At 38.6% G+C, this 20,337-nt stretch overlaps 6 protein-coding genes across 6 annotated transcripts; 3 read left to right on the top strand and 3 right to left on the bottom strand.

The window, feature by feature from the left end:
* The first annotated feature begins 56 nt into the window (after window positions 1-56).
* Window positions 57-3,828, top strand: SPOG_03984 (ubiquitin carboxy terminal hydrolase). Its single transcript, XM_013166246.1, has 7 exons — window positions 57-119; window positions 160-258; window positions 299-465; window positions 584-710; window positions 751-1,328; window positions 1,378-2,687; window positions 2,732-3,828. The coding sequence occupies exons 1-7, from the start codon at window positions 102-104 to the stop codon at window positions 3,694-3,696; spliced, it is 3,264 nt and encodes a 1,087-aa protein (XP_013021700.1). The 5' UTR covers window positions 57-101; the 3' UTR covers window positions 3,697-3,828.
* Window positions 3,829-4,025: 197 nt separating this feature from the next.
* SPOG_03983 (krr family protein) lies at window positions 4,026-6,080 on the top strand. Its single transcript, XM_013166245.1, has 2 exons — window positions 4,026-4,354; window positions 4,413-6,080. Exons 1-2 carry the CDS (start codon window positions 4,036-4,038, stop codon window positions 6,002-6,004), a joined length of 1,911 nt encoding a protein of 636 aa, XP_013021699.1. The 5' UTR covers window positions 4,026-4,035; the 3' UTR covers window positions 6,005-6,080.
* Window positions 6,081-6,186: 106 nt separating this feature from the next.
* On the bottom strand, window positions 6,187-13,270 carry SPOG_03982 (carbamoyl-phosphate synthase). Its single transcript, XM_013166244.1, has one exon. The coding sequence runs from the start codon at window positions 13,198-13,200 to the stop codon at window positions 6,466-6,468; it is 6,735 nt and encodes a 2,244-aa protein (XP_013021698.1). The 5' UTR covers window positions 13,201-13,270; the 3' UTR covers window positions 6,187-6,465.
* A 728-nt stretch (window positions 13,271-13,998) lies between these two features.
* Window positions 13,999-15,710, bottom strand: SPOG_03981 (mRNA (N6-adenosine)-methyltransferase). The gene has a single exon (XM_013166243.1). The coding sequence runs from the start codon at window positions 15,428-15,430 to the stop codon at window positions 14,162-14,164; it is 1,269 nt and encodes a 422-aa protein (XP_013021697.1). The 5' UTR covers window positions 15,431-15,710; the 3' UTR covers window positions 13,999-14,161.
* Window positions 15,711-15,783: 73 nt separating this feature from the next.
* On the top strand, window positions 15,784-18,170 carry SPOG_03980 (HAL protein kinase Ppk8). The gene is made up of 3 exons (XM_013166242.1): window positions 15,784-17,700; window positions 17,747-17,818; window positions 17,858-18,170. Exons 1-3 carry the CDS (start codon window positions 16,373-16,375, stop codon window positions 18,114-18,116), a joined length of 1,659 nt encoding a protein of 552 aa, XP_013021696.1. The 5' UTR covers window positions 15,784-16,372; the 3' UTR covers window positions 18,117-18,170.
* Window positions 18,012-19,996, bottom strand: SPOG_03979 (nucleoporin Nup45). The gene is made up of 7 exons (XM_013166241.1): window positions 19,909-19,996; window positions 19,663-19,775; window positions 18,983-19,613; window positions 18,847-18,933; window positions 18,685-18,793; window positions 18,336-18,627; window positions 18,012-18,289 (listed from the first exon to the last, which is right to left on the bottom strand). The coding sequence occupies exons 2-7, from the start codon at window positions 19,712-19,714 to the stop codon at window positions 18,162-18,164; spliced, it is 1,299 nt and encodes a 432-aa protein (XP_013021695.1). The 5' UTR covers window positions 19,715-19,775; window positions 19,909-19,996; the 3' UTR covers window positions 18,012-18,161.
* Window positions 19,997-20,337: the final 341 nt, after the last annotated feature.

Here is a 20,337-nt window from a genome sequence, read left to right as displayed (position 1 = left end):
TCGATATGTGCTATTGACTAGATATTCTTTCTTGTCAAAATGACCGTTCGTACATACTCTCTACTTCAAACTAAGTCTCTTCATCTTTGTATCAATGAGACATGGATGCATGGAAAGAGGTATACAAAATGAAACCTGTAATAAAAACTAACATAAAAGCTTGCTAGGACAAATGAAAACAATGGTGTAACAGCATGTTCGTTAAATACAATTTCATTTGACCCTTACTCTGAATTAATATGGTCTGGTCACAAAAATGTATGAAATATACTTATTTCTATCTCTAATTTTTGTTTAGGGACAACTAAAATCGCTGTTTGGACCTGGTTTAAATCCATATACTCAGTTTATAGCTCATGAAGGTCCTGTACACCAGGTGCTTCCTCATGAGCGAGGTATTTTTTCTCTTTCAAGTGATTCATTGCGCCTTAGCAATCGTACTGGAACAATTCGATGGAGATTAAGGTATGCGATCCATGTCTGAACATTCATTGATTACGACTTCATCAACCTTGCATGTCGTATTCTTTCAAGAATGAGTGATCTTAATTTTATTCTTTCATTTTCTAACTTACACTTACAGTGATTCTGATGGCGTTGATTATAGAGCTATGCTGTATCAATCTCGCACGCACCCTGAAATTGTCATAGGAGGATACCATCAAAAGTTGACTGTTGTGAATGCAGAGAGAGGCACAGTGACACATCAGGTATTTACTTTTTTTTGGTTTTAGTTAACGTCGTCAACAGAGAAAAGTCCCCAATGACATATTCATCATGCGCAGAAATCGTTTACTTTGTTGTGGTTCCACTAACGGAGAAATAGTCTTGTGTGATCCAAATAATCTTAATCCTGTTAATAAAATATCTGCTCATACAGGCACAATATCTGATATGGATACATCTGGAAATCTCCTTCTCTCTTGCGGCTATTCCTTACGACACGACTCGTATATGATAGACCCATTTGTGAAAGTTTGGGATTTAAGGAATCTCTCCACTTTGGTACCTATTCCGTTTCCCTCGGGACCAAGCATAATTAGAATGCATCCGAAACTTTCTACGACGGCGATTGTCTGCTCAAATTCCGGGCAAATGAATATCGTTGATACTGGAAATCCGCTCGATGCGAAGTTAATGCAGGTTCCTTTGAATTCTTATTTAACCCAGATGGATGTTTCTGTTACAGGTGATGCAATAGCTTTTTCTGACGTTGAAGATACCGTACATTTATGGAGTGCCATGGATACACCTTCATTTACTGAAATGAAATACCCGATTCAGTTACCTGATGCGGTTCAAGAACCCCCAGCTGTTTCCTTTGAAGAGTAAGCCATTAAAATCATAATCACTATCTTACTAATTAACGTTATTTAGACCTTTAAACACTATTGGAATGCCATACTATGACTCTGAACTTTTGTCTTCATGGTCAAAGTATTTGGTTTTTGATGCTGGAAAGCCTAACTTTGATTCCAATGTATTTTTGGCCAAACAGATATCCGAATCAGCTTTTCCTTTACACCAGGAATTAAAATCTTTTCATCGAAATCAAACAATTGATTTTCCTTGGCTTAATCGAAAAGCCGCTCCTCAAGAAGCTACTCCCAAATTTCATAGCGAAAAGCAGAAAGATATAATGGCTGGAAAGGATTCACAAGAAACTTTCTCGTACTTTGAGGAAATGGAAGATACAATGTCGGGTCCGGATTCAATACCCAAATTCTACCAGAGGCCTGTAATCAAGTACAGCAGGTTTGGAATTGAAGATTTCGATTTTGGCTTCTACAATAAAACTGGCTTTGCTGGCTTAGAAACAGATATCAATAACTCGTACTGTAATCCGATATTGCAATTGCTTGCTTATATACCCTCTTTTTGTAAATCTGCCATCAGCCATTCTTTAGGTCCTTGTGGCCTTATGAGCTGTTTGGTATGCGAATTAGGATTTTTATTTGCAATGCTAAAGGAAAGTACTGGTAGAAACTGCCAGGCTACAAATTTTTTGCGCTGTTTTTCTGCTTCATCATTTGCTCAGTCGTTAGGGATTGTTGTTGATGAGCAATCGAATGGCGCTGCTTTTGATTCTTCTCTAATCCAAAAGTTTACGAAATTTATCCTGACTGAAATAATTCGCGTAACAGAGTACGAGGATCAAAACGGAGGATCATCATTTCCTTTAGGTTATTTGAGTAAGTCATTTTGTATACGTGAAGTTCAAACTCATCGTTGTGGCATATGTGGAATAACAAGCCGAAAATGCCATTCATCCATGTGTATGATTGATTTGGAATATCCATCGCAGCAATTGGAGTCTATACTTTCTTTTGAATGGCTTTTAAAACTTAGTTTGGATCATCGAGTAGATCTTCCTCCAAGTTGGTGTGAGTATTGTTTGGCCCATCAGCCTGGTCTTCTTCGATCGAATGTACGATCTATTCCAGACATCTTTTTTATAAACACCCAAATCAAACATCATGATCATTGGAAATTATGGGCAAGAGAAGGGTGGCTGCCAAAGTTGCTGTATCTTAGAAGAGTAAATGATACAGTCCAATGTTTGTCATCGAGACAAGTTTCACTATTAGGTGATGATAAATCTTCAGTTTCTGTTTACGGATTACGAGGAGTAACATACGAAATTCGTGGAGTTGACTTTGCTTCGCATTTTGTTGCTGCTATTAATGGTAAGTGTATTATTTATTTTACGTCCTCTTCTAACAATTTTTAGTTTCTGATCTTATAACAACGACTAATACAACCAATAGCCAATGGTACATATTTAATGATTTCTTAGTAAAACAAATTTCTGAAGAGGAAGCCGTAAATGTTCACGGTCCTTGGAAAATCCCAGCCGTACTTTGCTATGAAAAAATAGACATGAGGATTCCACAGTGGGATGATGTTGCTGATTTCACACTATTATATGAGCCTTATTTCTTAAATCCCGAAGTTCCATCGCTGAACAAAGCTAAATTGCTTTCGACCGAAGATATGCTTTATCCAAAAATGTTAATTGGCATAGATTCTGAATTCGTAGCTCTACAGCGTGAGGAAACTGAGGTAAGAAGCGATGGTACGAAATCGACTATTAAACCATGTAAACTATCCCTTGCCAGAATTTCTGTACTTAGAGGAGAAGGTCCTCAAAAGGGAGTACCCTTCATAGATGATTATGTTGCAACAGATGAGGATGTGACGGATTACCTTACTAAGTACTCTGGTATCCACCCTGGTGATTTGGATCCCATGTGCTCGAAGTATAATGTGGTTCCTTTGAAGGTTGCTTATAAAAAGTTACGGTTGCTTGTGAATGCGGGATGTAAATTTGTAGGACATGGGCTACAGAAAGATTTTCGAATTATTAATTTGTTGGTGCCACCGGAACAAGTCATTGATACAGTAGACTTATTTTTCTTAAGCTCCCGACAGCGCAAGCTATCTCTAAAATACCTATCTTGGTATTTACTAGAAGAAGATATTCAACTCACTGAGCATGACTCTGTTGAAGATGCATTGACGGCATTGAAACTTTATGATTGCTATGTAAAACTAAAGGCTGAAGGGAAGTTGGAAGAAACCTTAGAAGAAATATATGAGGTGGGAAAGCGATATAAATATCGTCCTCCCTCATTGTCATCATTATCCTTTCAGGATCGGAGTTTTTATGGAGAAGACTCCTTCATAATGGGTTAAGCAACTTGTCTAATGGATTTTATGATTCAAGCATAGTCTCAAAAACTGTAAATATAGTAAAGATATGAATATTTCTATATTCTTCATTGGTTCAGTCATATTTTTAATTTGAATTAGAATGATAATAAAAGCTTCTTTCAAAATCAATACAAGTTCCTCAATCATTCTACACAAAGCATCATGCTTGAAACTTTAGCGTACATTTTACTCAAAGCTCTCCAAGGTAGTAAGCCCTTTTTAGGAATGAAAGAAATGTATATGTAATTTATTTTTTCGTAAAAATTTTGTAAGTGTGCCAATAGCTTATTCTTACTTACCAATTCATGGTGGTAAATTTTCATGTGCTTTACTACCTACCTTTCTTATCTGTACCACAGTAAACTTCAACCAAACTACCAATTGCTCCTTCTTTTTTGGTTTTTTTTGTATTATACACCTTTAAAGATGCCAAGAAAAAAATCAGCAACTAAAAAAGCACGCGAAGCTACAACAAAGGACTTGAATGAAAAGCAAAAGCAATTGCCGCAAGACAATGGGAAAAGTCAATTGATTGATGACAATAGTTCAGAAGAAGAAGATAATTCTGATTCCTTTAAGATCAATGAAGATTTCGCCAAGAGATTTGAGCATAACAAGAAGCGAGAAGAAACGCAGAGATGTAGGTGAAGAGATCTAATGATAACTTTTAAAAGAATAAGTACTAACATATTCAATAGTGGAAGAAAAATACGGTAAAGATTTAGCAAAGCAAAATCTTTCAGAAGATGAAGACGAAAGTTCCGAAGAAAGTGAAGATTCTGAAGGCGAATTGGTTACTCCAGAGGTAGATGCTGCAATTCTGAAAATTCTAGCAAAAATCCGAAAAAAAGACCCTGAAATCTATGATAATGGTCAACGATTTTTTGATGACACAGAAAAGTCGATTAAAACAACAGTGAAGGAAAATAAGGGCCGTCCAATGACTTTAAAGGATTACCATCGTCAACAGCTCATTTCTGGCGATGTAATGGAAGCAATGGAAGAAGATGAGAAACCTAGGTCTGAGCTACCAACGCATGTAGAAGAGCAGGAGCAGCTTCGTAAAGAAACTATTCAAGCTTTCCATTCTTCTCGAGATAAAGAAGAAGAAAATCCAGATGAACATCAAGAGGAGGAGGAGAAGGAGGAAGAAAACTTTTTGAAGAAAAAGGAAAAATCAAAGGATGAGCTAGAAGCAGACGAGAAGGCTTATGAAAAGTTTTTGCTAGAACACGCCGAAACCGAAGACGCTAGTAAAGTATTGAAAGACTTGTCAACTTCCTATGTGAAAAACCGACCCGAAGTTCTACAAGGTCTAGAGAACGAAGAGAACGGATTTGCAGAACAAGACGAAACATTTTTGGCGAATTACATGTTGAATCGTGGTTGGCGTACTTCGGATAAGCGTATTCCCTCTTATGAAGAAATTGTCCAAGAGGTTGATGCTGATAACCAGTTCGATGAGACTGCAGACAACTTTGAGACGAAGTATAATTTCCGTTACGAGGAAGCAGGTGGTGCCGAAATTGCTGCACATCCTCGTGATGTTCCTGATAGCATGCGTCGTAAAGATGATTCTCGAAGACTTGCTCGTGAGCGTAAGAGAGAACGCCGAGAAGAAGAAAAACGGAAGCGGGTTGAAGAAGTTAACAGACTAAGGAACCTCAAACAGAAGGATCTTGAAGAAAAATTAAATAAAGTTGCTGAAATCGCCGGAACAAATGACATAGATATCTCCGAACTAGATTTGGAGGGCGATTTCAATCCCGAAGAATGGGAAGCAAAAATGGCACAAATCTTCAATGATAAGTATTATAAGGATGATTCTGATAAAAAACCTGAATTTGAAGATGATATTGACGTTGATGATCTTGCTGCTCCTGAAGACAACAATGATTCTCAAGTAAATGGTAATGTTGCCGACTTGCCCAGTGATCCAGAAGCAGTTGATGAACCTGGATCACAGAAAAAAACAAAGCGTCAATCGAGAAAAGAAGCCAAAAATAAGAAAAGGAAAATCGAAGAATATGTCGATGAAAAGTATGGCGTTCCGGAGCCTGTTGCTTCCAGTGGTAGTCAGTTTAGATATCGTCAAGTTGCTCCGGAAACTTTCGGTATGGACGTCTTGGATATCTTGAATGCATCAGATTCCGATCTGAACAAGTATGTGGGTTTGAAGAAGCTGATGCCTTATCGAACACCCGATCAAATTGAGAAAGACAAAAAGAAGTTTGGCAAGAAAAAGAGGCTTCGTGAATGGAAAAAAGAAGTTTTTGGTAAAAGGGGTTAGGTATAGATTAAGGTTGGTTAGAAATGTCGGTACATAATGAAAGTTTGAATAAAACAGAGGTTTTTATATACCATTAGTATTTTCTGAGACTAATGAAGCGTTGAAGTTGGCATTCAATTGCTTAAGTAAAGATCAAGGAAAAGATAATAAGTAAAACAATAAACGAAACCGACGTAAAAGAAAGGGATCCAGATTTTATTAACTAAAAATAAATAAACCTATATAAACTATCTAAAGCATGGAACCAAATAACATTAAGGAAATTAAAATGAATTAACATATTTATGGGACAAAATAATTTATTACAAAATGGATCCATATTCCTTCTATTAATTATATTTGCATGTTGTTAGCATTTATTTCAACTCTTAACATCCTAATGTAACCAATTTTCTTAAGCAAAAAGCAACACCAAAAAAATATTTTCCAATAATTCAAGATTTTATCATGACAAACCCAACTTAGTTGTGAGATTCACTAGCACCCATAACACATGCTAACAAAGCCATACGAATGTACAAACCGTAACGCATTTGACGGAAGTAAGCAGCGCGCTTTTGATCAAAATCAACTTCTTCACTGATTTCACGGTTTCTAGGCAAAGGATGCATAACAATAGTGTGAGGTTTAGCGGCGGTTAGAAGACTGTTGTCAACGATGAAAGAATCCTTCAATTCTTCATACTCCTCAACGCTTGAGAAGCGTTCCTTTTGAACACGTGTACAATAAAGGACATCCGATTGAGCAACAACATCTTTACTAAGCTCGCGATGCTCAACAAAGTTCAACCCGCTAGCACGAAGATCTTCCTTAACATCATCGGGCAACTGAAGCTGTTCAGGTGAAACTAGGTGAAGTTCCACTTGCCAGAAAGCAAGAAGACGAGCCAAAGAGTGAACTGTACGGCCATACTTTAAGTCTCCGACAAAGGTGATACTTAATCCATTGACACTACCGAGTTCTTCTCGGATAGTATACAAATCCAAGAATGCTTGGGTAGGATGCTCCTTGGAGCCATTACCACCGTTAATAATGGGGACAGGGGAGAATGTAGCAGCAATACGAGCACTTTCAACAGAAGGATGACGTAAAACAACAGCATCACCATAGCAGCCAAGAGTGCGAATAGTATCAGCAAGACTTTCACCTTTGTTCACACTAGATGCGCTTGCGGTGACGGCAACAACCTTACCACCCAAACGTTGCATAGCAGCATCGAAGGAAGACGAAGTTCGAGTAGAGGATTCGAAAAACATTGTACATAAGATCTTCCCATAGCAAAGGTCGATCACACCTTGTCTTTCGACTATGATACGCATTTGATGGGCAATTGCAAACAAAAGATGCAAATCCGAGCGTGTAACCTGGTGTACAGAAATGATATGTTTACGATAGAAAGGTGAGCTGTTAATCAAATTAACTAACTCACGAGAAGGGTTGAAGCTTGGGGTAAAGTTAAAAGTTAATTCAGGTCGAGCTCTGTTCTCTGGTGCTTGACCAAAAGCTTCGGCAAGAGAAGGAGCAGCATGAGGAAGACCGGGGCTCATTAAAGCACTGGTTTTTCTAGTAGCAACTGTGTTTTCAGCAGTACTTACAGATGAATAGTCACGGCCATAGGTAGACTTGAAATTAAGTTCACCATCAAAGTAGACATCATGACAATCAAACTTGACAGACTGAACGCTACCAAAAAGCTTCTTTCCGGCTAAAGGAGACCATTCACCTGTTCCACTAGGAATAACACGATCTATTTCAATTTGTAGTCCAGAGTCATCTTGATCATGAAGACGGAAAATTATCTTAGGGTTAGTATACAAACGATCAACCACATCATTCAAACTTAAGCGACCCTCATGAACAGCAGATAGCAAAAGAGGGACAGCCTCACGAACACCATAACCGGTGGAAACCTTATGACCAGTAAATTCGGCTAAACGAACGGGAATACTACCGATAGAAAAGCAATCAATATACTCAAGCTTGCTCCATAATTCCTTTTGATCTTCTAGAGTAGGTAAGAATCTAGCACCAGGGTAATCATTTTGAGTAAAGAACAAACTGTAAATAGATACATCAAATGTAACTGGAAGACTCTTTTGTTTAGCCAAAACGATAAGATTGATGTCATCTTTCGAAGTAACACTGGCAATGTGAATTCTACGATTGTGAAGACTAGCAAGTAACAAGACGGAAGCAAGTGTAGTGGATTTAGCATCAGTAACAACGGCTTGGGTCTGAGGCCACAAACTGAAATGAGAAGCGATTTCAGTAACGTGATTGATACCAGAAGAGTTGTTTTCGAAATGAAGATAAAGACAACCAGATTCAGTGTTCAGATCAGCAATAGTTTCCTCATTTACGGAAGAGGCCATAACTGAGAAATTGTAGTCACAATGTGCTTTATCTAAAGCAGACTTCTTAGCGCTAGCTAAAGAATCTTTGTCTGCAAGGACTCCCTTTTTGCTAAAGGGTAAAAAGCGCGCCATAGTGAAACCAGCTGCTATACATTCTTCCGTGTAATCACTAATTGCTTCAGAGCTAAATTCAGGAAGGTACGCAGCAATGTTGATAAGACCAGGGAGATTCTCAGTTTGAAAGCTGCTTTGGTAGTCAACAGAGCTAAGACTGAAATCGGGCTTTCTACAGATTGCTTCAATCATCAGCTTAGCACATTTAACATTAGTAACCAATGGAACAGAGTAATCAATAGCTAGTCGACGACTCTTGTAGCCATTGCTGATGTAATTTGCAGGGCGACGGTAACGATTGTTAGAGGGCAAGTTAATATACATATCAATCATATTGTTTGCAAGATGTGCTGAGAGCGAGAATTCATTATTAGCTTCTTCAGCAGGGATGTCAGCAAGGTACTTGCAAGGAACGCCACTTTCCATAAAATAATCAGATGTACCAGCAGTCGCAAAAATATTGTATCCACTATCGTACAGCTTCCTAACGTACGGTAACAATTCACCCTTTTCTTTGTAAGAACCTATAGAAATAAGAACGTTCTGTTTAGGTAACCTAAATCCAGTGGATATCATGGCCTTAAGGTAAGCTTCAAATTTGTTGCGACCAAAGCAAGCTACTTCACCAGTTGATGCCATCTCAACGCCGAGAACAGGATCAGCACCGGATAATCTGCTAAAACTAAACTGGGGAACCTTCACAGCAACGTAGTTTCGAGGAAGATTAATCTCAGGATAAGGTTTGATAGGGAAACCCATAATAACATCAGTTGCCATGGAAATCAAATCTGCACCCATAACCTTTGAAACAAAAGGGAAGGATCTGGAGGCCCGAACGTTACATTCAATAACTTTAATTTCATTATCCTTCGCAATAAATTGAATATTGTAAGGACCAGTAATGTTTAAGGCTTCTCCAATTTTAGCAGCTGCATCCACAATTCTAGAAATAGTAGCTGGGTCTAAATCTTGAGGAGGAAGAACAAGAGTAGCATCACCAGAATGAACGCCAGCATTTTCAACGTGCTCGGAAATAACGTGCATAACCATTTTACCATCACGAGCAACAGCATCCAACTCAATCTCTTTGGCATTTTCAATATACTTAGAGATGACAACAGGATGATCCTTGTTAATAGCAACAGCCTGCTTCAAGTAATTTTGAAGATCCGTCTTCGAATACACGGTGTTCATGGCTGCACCAGACAAAACGTATGAAGGACGAACAAGCACTGGATAGGAAACTGCTTCGCAAAATACTTCCGCCTCCTGGAAACTGGTCAACTCCTTCCATTTCGGCTGATCAACTCCAATGTCGTCAAGCATACGGGAGAATTTAAAGCGATTTTCGGCACCATCAATCATTTCGGGTGATGTACCGAGAATTTTAACATTCTCTCTGTAAAGGGGGAGTGCAATGTTATTAGAAGTTTGACCACCCATAGAAATAATGACACCAGAAGAAGATTCTTGTTGGTAAATATCGAGCACAGTTTCAAGGCTAATGTTTTCAAAATATAATCGATCAGCTTCATCATAATCGGTAGATACCGTTTCAGGGTTATAGTTAACCATAATTGCCTTTATGCCTCGATCACGAAGAGTACGGACTGTGCGAACAGCACACCAATCGAACTCGACGGAAGATCCAATACGATAGACACCAGAGCCTAAAACCATAACACCTTTGTCTTCAAAATGAATGTCATGTTCAGATGCATTATAAGTTGTGTAAAGATAGTTTGTGAATGCAGGAAATTCCGCAGCTACGGTATCAATTTGCTTTACAAATGGTCTGATACCAGCCTCCGTACGGATACGTCTAACGGCAAGTTCATTGGAATTCATAAAAGAGGCAACTTGAACATCTGCAAAGCCTAATTGCTTAGCTAATCTCAAAAGCGACATAGGCAAAGTAGAAATATCGTACTTAGAGATTACTTTAGCCATGCGAATTAAGCCCATAAGCTTCTCCAAGAACCATCGGTCAATATTAGTTAATTTCCAGATTCGTTCAACTGTGTAGCCGGAAGCCATGGCATTTGCAATAGCAAAAAGACGTTGATCCGAAGGAGTTTGTAATTCTTGATCAATGGACATTAAAGCATCCTTAACGTTAAATCCACCGTTGCTATAATCAATAGCGCGAATGGCCTTCTGAATTGCTTCTTCGAAGGTACGACCAATACTCATAACTTCACCAACGGATTTCATAGAAGAGCTCAATTGCGTGCTAACACGAGTAAACTTCTTCAAATCCCAGCGTGGAATTTTAACAACGACATAATCGAGACTAGGTTCAAAGCATGCACATGTAACTTTAGTTACAGAGTTTCTAATTTCATTAAGCGGAATGTTTAAGCCGAGTTTAGCTGCTGTGAAAGCTAACGGGTAACCCGTGGCCTTTGAAGCAAGAGCAGAAGAGCGAGAAAGACGAGCGTTAACCTCAATAATGCAATATTCCTTAGTGAAAGGATTGAGAGCGTATTGAATATTACACTCACCAACGACGCCGAGATGACGAATAACATTCACAGCAGTAGTACGAAGCATATTATAATCCTCGTCAGTTAAGGTTTGAGAAGGAGCAACAACGATAGAATCTCCTGTATGGATACCAAGAGGATCAAAATTTTCCATATTACATACCGTAATGCAGTTATCGAAGGCATCACGTACAACTTCGTACTCAATTTCCTTCCATCCTTTCATACTACGCTCGATAAGGACTTGAGGACTGGTTGCGAAAGCACGATTACATAAATCAGTAAGCTCTTCTTCGTTGTCAGCAAAGCCAGATCCTAATCCACCAAGAGCGTAAGCAGCACGAACAATTACGGGGAAAGAAATCTCCTTCGAAACTTTGAGAGCCTCTTCTAGAGAAGACGCACTAGCTGACTTGGCACACTTTTCGTCAATTTCGTCCATAGCACGGGCGAACTTTTCGCGGTCCTCTGTAGTAATAATAGTGTCAACAGGAGTACCAAGAACCTTTACACCTAGAGATTCAAATTCATCCTTCAATTCAATACCAACGTTCAATGCAGTTTGACCACCAAAGGTGACATAAATACCATCAGGGCGCTCCTGTTTAATAACCTTACGAACGAACTTAGCATCAACAGGAAGGAAATAGACCTTGTCAGCTAGACCTTTAGAAGTCTGGATAGTAGCAATATTAGGATTAATCAAAATGGTGTAAATGCCTTCCTCACGAAGGGCCTTTATAGCCTGGCTGCCAGAATAATCGAACTCACCAGCTTGTCCGATACTTAAGCCTCCACTGCCAAGTACCAAGACACGCTTGGCATGAATGCGGGGATGCTCGGCTTTATTTTCCTCAACAGTACCACCTGGAAGCTTAAACATTTGGAGTTTACCTGAGTCAGCAGAACGCTTAACAGTATCAATGAACACATCAAACAAAAATTCAGTATCACGGGGACCGGGAACTGACTCGGGATGGAATTGAACGGAAAAGAAAGGATACTCGGTGTTATAGATACCTTCGTTGGAACCGTCGTTAGCATTAACATAAAGTTCTTTCCAACCGGAAGGAAGAGAATCTCCATTAACGGCATATCCGTGGTTTTGGGAAGTAATATAGCATCTTCCAGAAATTAAACAAGTACAAGGAATATTATGACCACGGTTACCAAACTTCATTTTTACGGTTGAAGCACCAGCGGCACGAGCGAGGATTTGATGACCAAAACAAATACCAAAAACAGGGACGGTCTTAGATTCAATAACACGACGGACGCGATCTACGACTACATCCATAAGAGAAGGGTCACCGGGACCGTTACTAATAAATAAACCATCATAAATCTCTTTTGAAAAATCATAGTCCCAAGGTACAATCAATAATTCAACACCACGGGTTACGAAGCAGCGAATTTGATTGTACTTCATACCAACGTCAACAACAAGAATTCGCACAGTTTTACCATCAGCCTTTTTGACAGCATTAGTGGAATGGGGTTCAAATAGCTTCGGTTGCTTAATAGAAACTTCAGCGGTTAAGTTTTCAGCATTGGGATTTTTCCAAGGAATGTCTTCAAATTGATTTTTCCAGCTGCGACCAAGACCAGTTATCACAGAAGGTTCAATAGATTTGTCGCCTTTTTGAAGGAGCAGGCGACCAAGCATGGAGCCTTGCTCGCGAATTTTTTTTGTTAGAGCACGAGTATCAATACCAAAAATACCAGGAATTCCTTGTTCTTTGAGCCAATCACCCAAGGAAGAGTGAGCTAGAAAGTGAGAATAATTTTGAGAGTAAGAGGAGATAATTATAGCAGAGGCATGAATTTCATTAGATTCAAAGTATTTAGGAATTCCTTTGATGACATCTTCAATACCGCGGTCAGGAACACCGTAGTTACCAATGTTGGGGAACGTAAAAACCAAAATCTGACCACGGTACGAAGGATCCGTCAATGACTCCGGATATCCTACCATACCCGTTTGGAACACCAATTCACCAGAAACCGACTTGTCAGCACCGAATGAGTAACCTTGAACGACACTGTGGTCCTCAAGCTCTAAAGCCATCAACTTGAATTTTTTGCTTTCACCGTTCACAGAGAACAGAACAGGCGATGGACCCGTAGCAGGTTCAGTAGCATCGCCCTCCACGGGCTTAGGCGCATGAACCCTGGGCATGCCCAAAGCTTCGCTCTGAACTAGAGGAAAGGATGAAGGCAAAGAAGGCAGCAATCCAGACATCGCTTTCAATTAATAACTATAGGCTCAAGACTAGCGATACCTCTGGTTTGCTTAAGAAGGAGTGTTTGTCTCAGGCTAGGTTATAAATTGCTGCATAGGAAATTTTCTAATTGTCATCCCTAATGACCACATACATCAATTCTCATTTTACCTAGTAAACAAAATTCTACAATTCCTTTTTATGTATTTTCTGTTCACGTTTTTTGTATACAAAACGAAACAAAACAATTAATGCATTTGGTTGGACCAAACTTGAATGGGGATATACAATGCCACACAGACTAATTTAGAGAACTGATGATCAGAACTCGAAAGAATTCAAATTACATTCCTTTGCAAAAAGCATCGTTAAACCTACTTTGCGAAAAACAGTGAAAACTAACATATGAATCAAAAAAAAGAGTAAAAGTTGCTGCATTACCTACATAGCTTATTTAATGGTTTCATTTATAAGAAATAATTTATACTTGAATATTTTGCTATTTGTCTTCTGACCGACGCAGCTACCCTTTCACAGGACTCGTGTAAAATCTTGCTACACAGCAATATTGCGCAAAAGCGTAATAGTTTTCGTAAAGACAGTGATAAACAGATAAACCATACGTGAGTACAACTCCTTGGTTGCCCTGAATTCTAATACAATAAAACAAGTTTCTGGTTGGAAATAAAAAAGGAAAGTTCGCTCCCAGACATGTCGAAACACTGTGACTTGGATTTTTGCTAAGGTAGTTGCGAACATTCACGGTATTTTTACTTATAATACTCGTTCCACTTCGCAAAATAAAAATAATGCAGCTTACAATACTATAAAAACATATACATGTTTATACAGAATAAATTGTCATTTCTAAATTGGGGAAGCCTGAAATAAAGCAGGCATAGTTTTCTAATAAAATTAATAAAGAAAAGAATCATATCAAGAGAAGTAATTTCATAACGTTTCAGTGGTCGTAATTCGTACTTAAAATTGCTGTGGTTCACAACCCCCATCATTGCATTTCCAATACGCTGTATTCATGAAGTATAAAGGCTGCTGACCCCACGTTATCCAATTTTTCGAAAGGCATCTACCGAAGATTTCTAAGCCTATGGGGTCACAATTTAACCACTGCTTCAGGAACGGATGTAAAGAAGGCTTTCTAGAATGATAATCAGGGACGCTAACAAGGGTGTAGTTGTCTTGAATCCTTTCACGATGCATCTTTAAATAGCTTGGCGTGGCTCCTATTATTAATTGTTCCCATGGCTTACGCATTTTCGAATGAATATTAAACAAAGGATCGCCCTGCATAGTAATTTTTAGCCAAACCCATGTTGTAATATAGCACAAATTCCAAGAAGGAAACAAATCGTTTTTTATAAATTCTATAATTTTTTTCTTGTTTGTGCACCAAATGGCTACGATACCATCTTTCTTGAGTAACTGTTTGATAGGAAGATGTCTCAAGTATCCCAAGTGTCTGTTTACCGGATATGAGTTTTTTCTAGCAACTGACCGATTTGGCCAGGGAGGATCAAGAACAACCGTATCCAATTTTTTCCCTTCCAATGCTTCTAGTAGCACATTGGAAGTTTTTTCTACATCCCCCATTATAAAGGAAGCCCCAGGAGGAACGTAATAAGTTGACCATGCAGGGACTCTATCCGCCTCGCTCACAAAAGTCTTAACACCCTGTAAATTCAATTGAACGGTATGACTACTTCGATTGCATAAAAATCGCTGATATAGATCTTCAAGACCATACTCATATACACCGGAATTTTCAAGTGTTACGATAGAGGATACAGGAGGAATCTGCTTCATTATATGAAGCATAGAAAGATATTGCTCAGTAAGCTCTTCTTCATGCCGATGCTCCATCGTTAAGTGATTCACTCTGTAAGGAGAAGCTTCCTGAATGCGCACTATAGCTGAACATTTGCAGTGATCTAACTTGCGGCGCTTAGTGATCAATTCAGTTTCAGCGGCTTTGCCTGGCGATTTCTGGATCTGGATCCAACTACGAATCCGTAAAAGAGCATTCAACGACCGTAATACTAACGGGTCTGTTTCTTCTGATGGCCCAACGCTTTCCTTTTCAGGCAACGGGTAAGGTTTCATAGCAGGCTTACTAGCTATAAACTCGAGAGAGGGTTCAAATTGGATAGAAGCTGGCAAATCTAAAAGCACGCATACTTCATCTTTGTATATAATAGAATAGTCGATTATCATCTTTCTTCGCAAGAGCATTCATTATAAGTAATTCCCACTTTGCCTTGCCTCACAATCACAACTTCTTAACCAGAACGACAGTTTTTTTTAGGTAAATCGTCCGTACTTAAGAAGGTAGAAAAACTCTTAAAAGTCTAGTTGATAATAGCAAGATAAATAGAATCACAAAAGTATTGATTCAACATAAGTAGTGATGCTTGTTTAGAAACTAATCTCAACAGATCATCAGAAGCAGAAATTTTCTGTAATCACCACTAACAACGTCAGACAAGAAACGATTAGTTTTCACAAAAAATTTTTCTTGAATTAGTTTGACAACCCTTCTTGTTTATCAATGATTAAATATGAAATCTCGTTAAAGATTCATACTGAGGTTCACACAAGACCCTCAAAGTTCGTTAGTTAATTTTTATAAGCACTTACGACGTTCGTAAACGTATGGTCCGTACGTTTTTGAGATGACAAATATTTCTCAGAATAGCCCTTTACAAATGGAAGAAGCCGACTCGGCAGATTCTACCTTTTCTTGCATGAAGTGATGGTTATAAACGATTCCTTTCCTCAGGTTTTATATATATTTTTTTTTAATCTACATTGTTACTATTGCACTGCATAAAAATTTGAATTGAAGCACTTTAATTGCTTTAATAATAGAAAAAGCAATCTCTTCTTTCCCTTGTCATTCTTCCTTTTTTTTCCCTTCCTACCTGGCAATTTCCTAATTTTATTTCAAAGGCAACCTTTATATCTCTTCTTCTAATTCATTTTTTTTCATTTACCGCTGTGATAAAACTCGGAGTTCTTTCTTTAATTTGAATTTCGGTTCATTCTCTTGATTGTTTTCAATTCTATAGACATTAATTTTTCTTTAATTATTGAGCTCCTTTCCGCTACCTATTTATTCATATATACATATATATATTTTTTTTGTTTGCATCTTCTTGCTATAGGATTTTTGACATGACTTTGGCTACCGAAAATAGAACAGAACGAACTTATGATTTTGTGACGGAAGGACGTGATTCAAATTCAGGTGTGGAGGCCTTACCCGTTGTTCAAACAGTATCAATATCCTCCGGAAGGTCTTTAGGCCATTCTCAAAAACTGACTCGAGATTGTCAACTTATCCAAGAAAATTCTCTGGATTCCCATGCTTGTTACATAGGTTCCCCTTGTAATGGATTACCATTTCCTACGAAGGATTGTGATACTCATATAGACAGAGACTTAGGTGTAAATCTCTCTCTGCTAAATCTCGACCCGGCGCAGCATGTTTCATCGGAAGATGTATCACAGGTTGATTCGAATCAAGCAATTTCTACTTCATCTAGCTTTAGCGTCGATAATGAAGAGTCGTCCTCCACTCAAGGTTCTAGTCATATTCCTCGCGATTCTACAGATTTGTGTATGATGAACAGTCGTCGAATGAATCCTTACAGTCGTATCTATCGTCGCAAAGCACCATCAGATCCTAAACATATACCTCCACAATTCCACTTTAAAAAACCTTCCAAACACTTCTATAACAATATTTACTCCAAGATGAAACTGAAGATGCCTGTCTTTCCAGGTATCAAAAGGGAATTCCTGTCCTCAAAGAAACAAAATTTGTCAACGACTTCAACCGTGCCGGTTACTTGTTACAATCATTCTTCCGACTTACGTCGACTTTACCATTATCGAACTGTTGGAACAAAATACAAACTAGTGAACAGGGTAAAGCCTACATACAAGCGGAAACATCGTTTAGTGGATAACGTTCTCTCTACTAAGTATGGAAAAGTTGGAAAACTTGTTGGAGAAGGGGCTAGCGGCTATGTACGTTTGATACACGACCCCGATGGCTCATGCAGTCACGTGGCCAAAGTATTTCGCCCGCCTATTGACAAAAAGTTTTTGCGTCGCTACGTTCGATTTTTTATTGCAGAATACTCAATAGCCTCTACACTTCATCATCCAAATATAGTTCAGGTTTACGATATCATATATGCGAAACATACGATTATCCAAGTCTTAGAGTATACTCCTCTTGATTTATTTTCTTTTGTGGTCGATGGACATTGTGTAACAGACAAAGCGGATCAACTGTTTTACCAATTGCTGCATGGGATATATTATATGCATTCGGTTGGTTTAGCGCATAGAGACATAAAGTTGGACAATTTAATGCTGGATAAAAATTATAACTTAAAGATTATTGACTTCGGTACTGCTTTTGTTTTTCATTACCCTCTAGAATCTACTATGATTAAAGCACAGGGATTAGTTGGGTCGAAACCATACGTTGCGTAAGTAATTGTAATCTAATGATTGATTCCTTCTAACTGTTTCTAGTCCGGAAGTGTTAAGTGGAAAACCATATGATCCTCGAGCAATTGATTACTGGTCATGTGCAGTGGTCTACTGGTAAGTGAAGTAATTACAACTCTTAACTAACTATGCAAGTTGTATAACAAATAAAAAATTCCCGTGGAGAGCCCCAGATGAATCCAATAAGAGATTCAAAACTTTCCTAACTCAAATAAAAGACCCTACTCTTGAAATTGAACTGATCAATTCATTGCCGGAAAATTCAAGAACAGCTATAAAAGGCATGCTAGATCCTGATGCTGAAAAAAGATGGGATATTGCCAAAGTTCTAAATACTAGTTGGATGAAAGAAACAGCTCTTAGTTTTAATCAATCTAAACAAGATAAACCATAATTATTTCCTTTTCTAATAATATTTACTATGACGATCGGCGTCCATTTAGCTGAGAAACATAGGTGCTGTAGTATTATTCACTTGTAGTCTCTTGACTTCATCATGTACTTGTGCAAATCGATTGCTTAAAACCATGAAGAGTTTATGTTCTTCTTTTATGGTTCGTAGTAAAGCTATTATGTTAATACATCTCATCTCACTAACGATAATAAAGCATACCTTCAGGGCTATTGTTTTGAGGGGTAGTCTCAACCTGTTCTAAATGTTGTTCAAGCTCACCGATGGTAGAAGCATATAACCGAGTGCGCTCGTCAGCATCAGTAACAAATTCTTCGAAATAAGACACCAAAGGGTCATTAGAAGTATAAGGATATATGGCACCAGGAGTTTTGAAGAGATCTAATATGCGGGAACTAATTCGAGCATTGGTGGTGTCTTTGTCGACAAGCTTTTTTGTTAATTCCATTTCATCAGAGTCAATTAGGAGTGCAGTAGATACAGACGATAAGCGCTAAAAGAAGACGATTAGTTGATGACTTTTAGGGTCATGAAAACTATATAAACATACACGCTCTACTTCGGTTATATCCAAGGGAACAGAATCTACTAGTTCGGCAATGTCTGAGGACTTCGTCTGAAGCTCTTCAGCGAGTTGGATCTGTGTGAAGATTTCTTTGCTGGTTAAGATGGTTAGAATATTATGATCTAATAAACACTCATAGAAACATACTCCGTGTCATCAAGGAATTTTTGAACATTTGCATCAAGGCTTGAATAGCGAGTTGTAGGATGAATGGAAGGAGTAGAGAGAGGTTGACTTGGGCTGTTAGTTTTGTCGTGCAATTGAAAAAACGTGAAGAGCTTACGTATTCGGTTGTTGGCTTGCGGTGGATCCAAATAAAGAAGTTGTTGGTTTCGAGAGACTTTGTCCGAAAAGTCCTGTTTGTTGAGCAGGTTTTTGACCAAACAACCCACCGCTGGGTTGTGTTGTTGGCTGTGATTGCCCTAAAAGCCCAGTTCCTGGGGCGGTAGAAGGTTGTGGTTGTCCAAATAAGCCTGTGGAGGGTTGATTTGTAGTCGAGGAAGGTTGAGCTTGTCCAAATAAGCCTGTGGAGGGTTGATTCGTAGTCGAGGAAGGTTGGGCTTGTCCAAAGAGACCAGTTCCAGAGGGTTGTGAAGAACCAAATAAACCTGTAGAGCCGCCAGTAGGTGGCTTGTTACCAAATAGTCCTCCTCCTAATCCACCCGCTGGTTGTTGTTGTGTTTGCCCAAATAAACCGCCGCTGGGAGCTGTTCCCTGAGTACCCTGTGTAGGGGCAGCGGTTGTGGATTGAGAGAAAAGTCCTCCGGTTGGTGGATTTGTGGCTCCTAAAGAAGGTTTTTGTTGTCCAAAAAGACCGCCTCCACTACCGCCGAACGTTGACTGAGTACCAGGAGCAGCAGTCGAAGAGGCAGGTTGTTGAGAGAAGAGATTGCTTCCAGTAGTGGACGTATTCCCTAAGAATTTTATGTCAGCATTTTCAAGATATCCATCCATTTTCTATACCTTGACTACCTAAACCGAAGCCTGTATTACTGGGCTTATTGAATCCAAACATGATGGAAGAAGAAAGCGAGTGTAGAAAGCACGATAAGAAGCGTTTCAATGAATTTTGTAGTCTATAAACCGTGAGTTAATCGTAAAGAAAAGAAGATGAGAAAGACGACAGCGTAAATCAGTAGTAAACAAATCGCCGCCTAGATCCAAAAAAAGAAAACTGCTCCTTCAAGCACTTTCGCGAAAGATACTTACCTAATGCACAGAAGTTACCTACAAACCAATTTCTCCTTTTTCAACAAGATGTTTCTACTTTGGAATGAACCTTTACGTTTGCTCTCAAGGGAATCGAATTCTTCCCAGTTGTCTTGGTTAGCGAGAGTATTTGAAAGAACGTTGGTTTGCTGTATTCCAGATACGAGTAGTTCGTTATGGTTTGCTATCATGTAAACAAACCGACCAAAAAGAGATACAGAATAAAAAGCTGGACAAGGCAAAGAAAGACAAAAACAAAGTGAAAAGAATGAAATTAGTATTGAGTCAAAGAAGATTACAGTAACTTTTGCTAATCTGTTATAGTAATAAAAAGCTGTTCATTCTGATTCACTATTTTTGTAATGTGGATGAAACACTACCAGAGCTCTTTGGAGTTATTTTACTGAAATGATGATTCGTTTTTATAGA

This window comes from Schizosaccharomyces cryophilus (assembly GCF_000004155.1).
Source record: "Schizosaccharomyces cryophilus OY26 unplaced genomic scaffold supercont4.1, whole genome shotgun sequence".
Lineage (NCBI taxonomy): Eukaryota > Fungi > Ascomycota > Schizosaccharomycetes > Schizosaccharomycetales > Schizosaccharomycetaceae > Schizosaccharomyces > Schizosaccharomyces cryophilus.
This window is presented reverse-complemented; position numbering and strand designations above follow the sequence as displayed.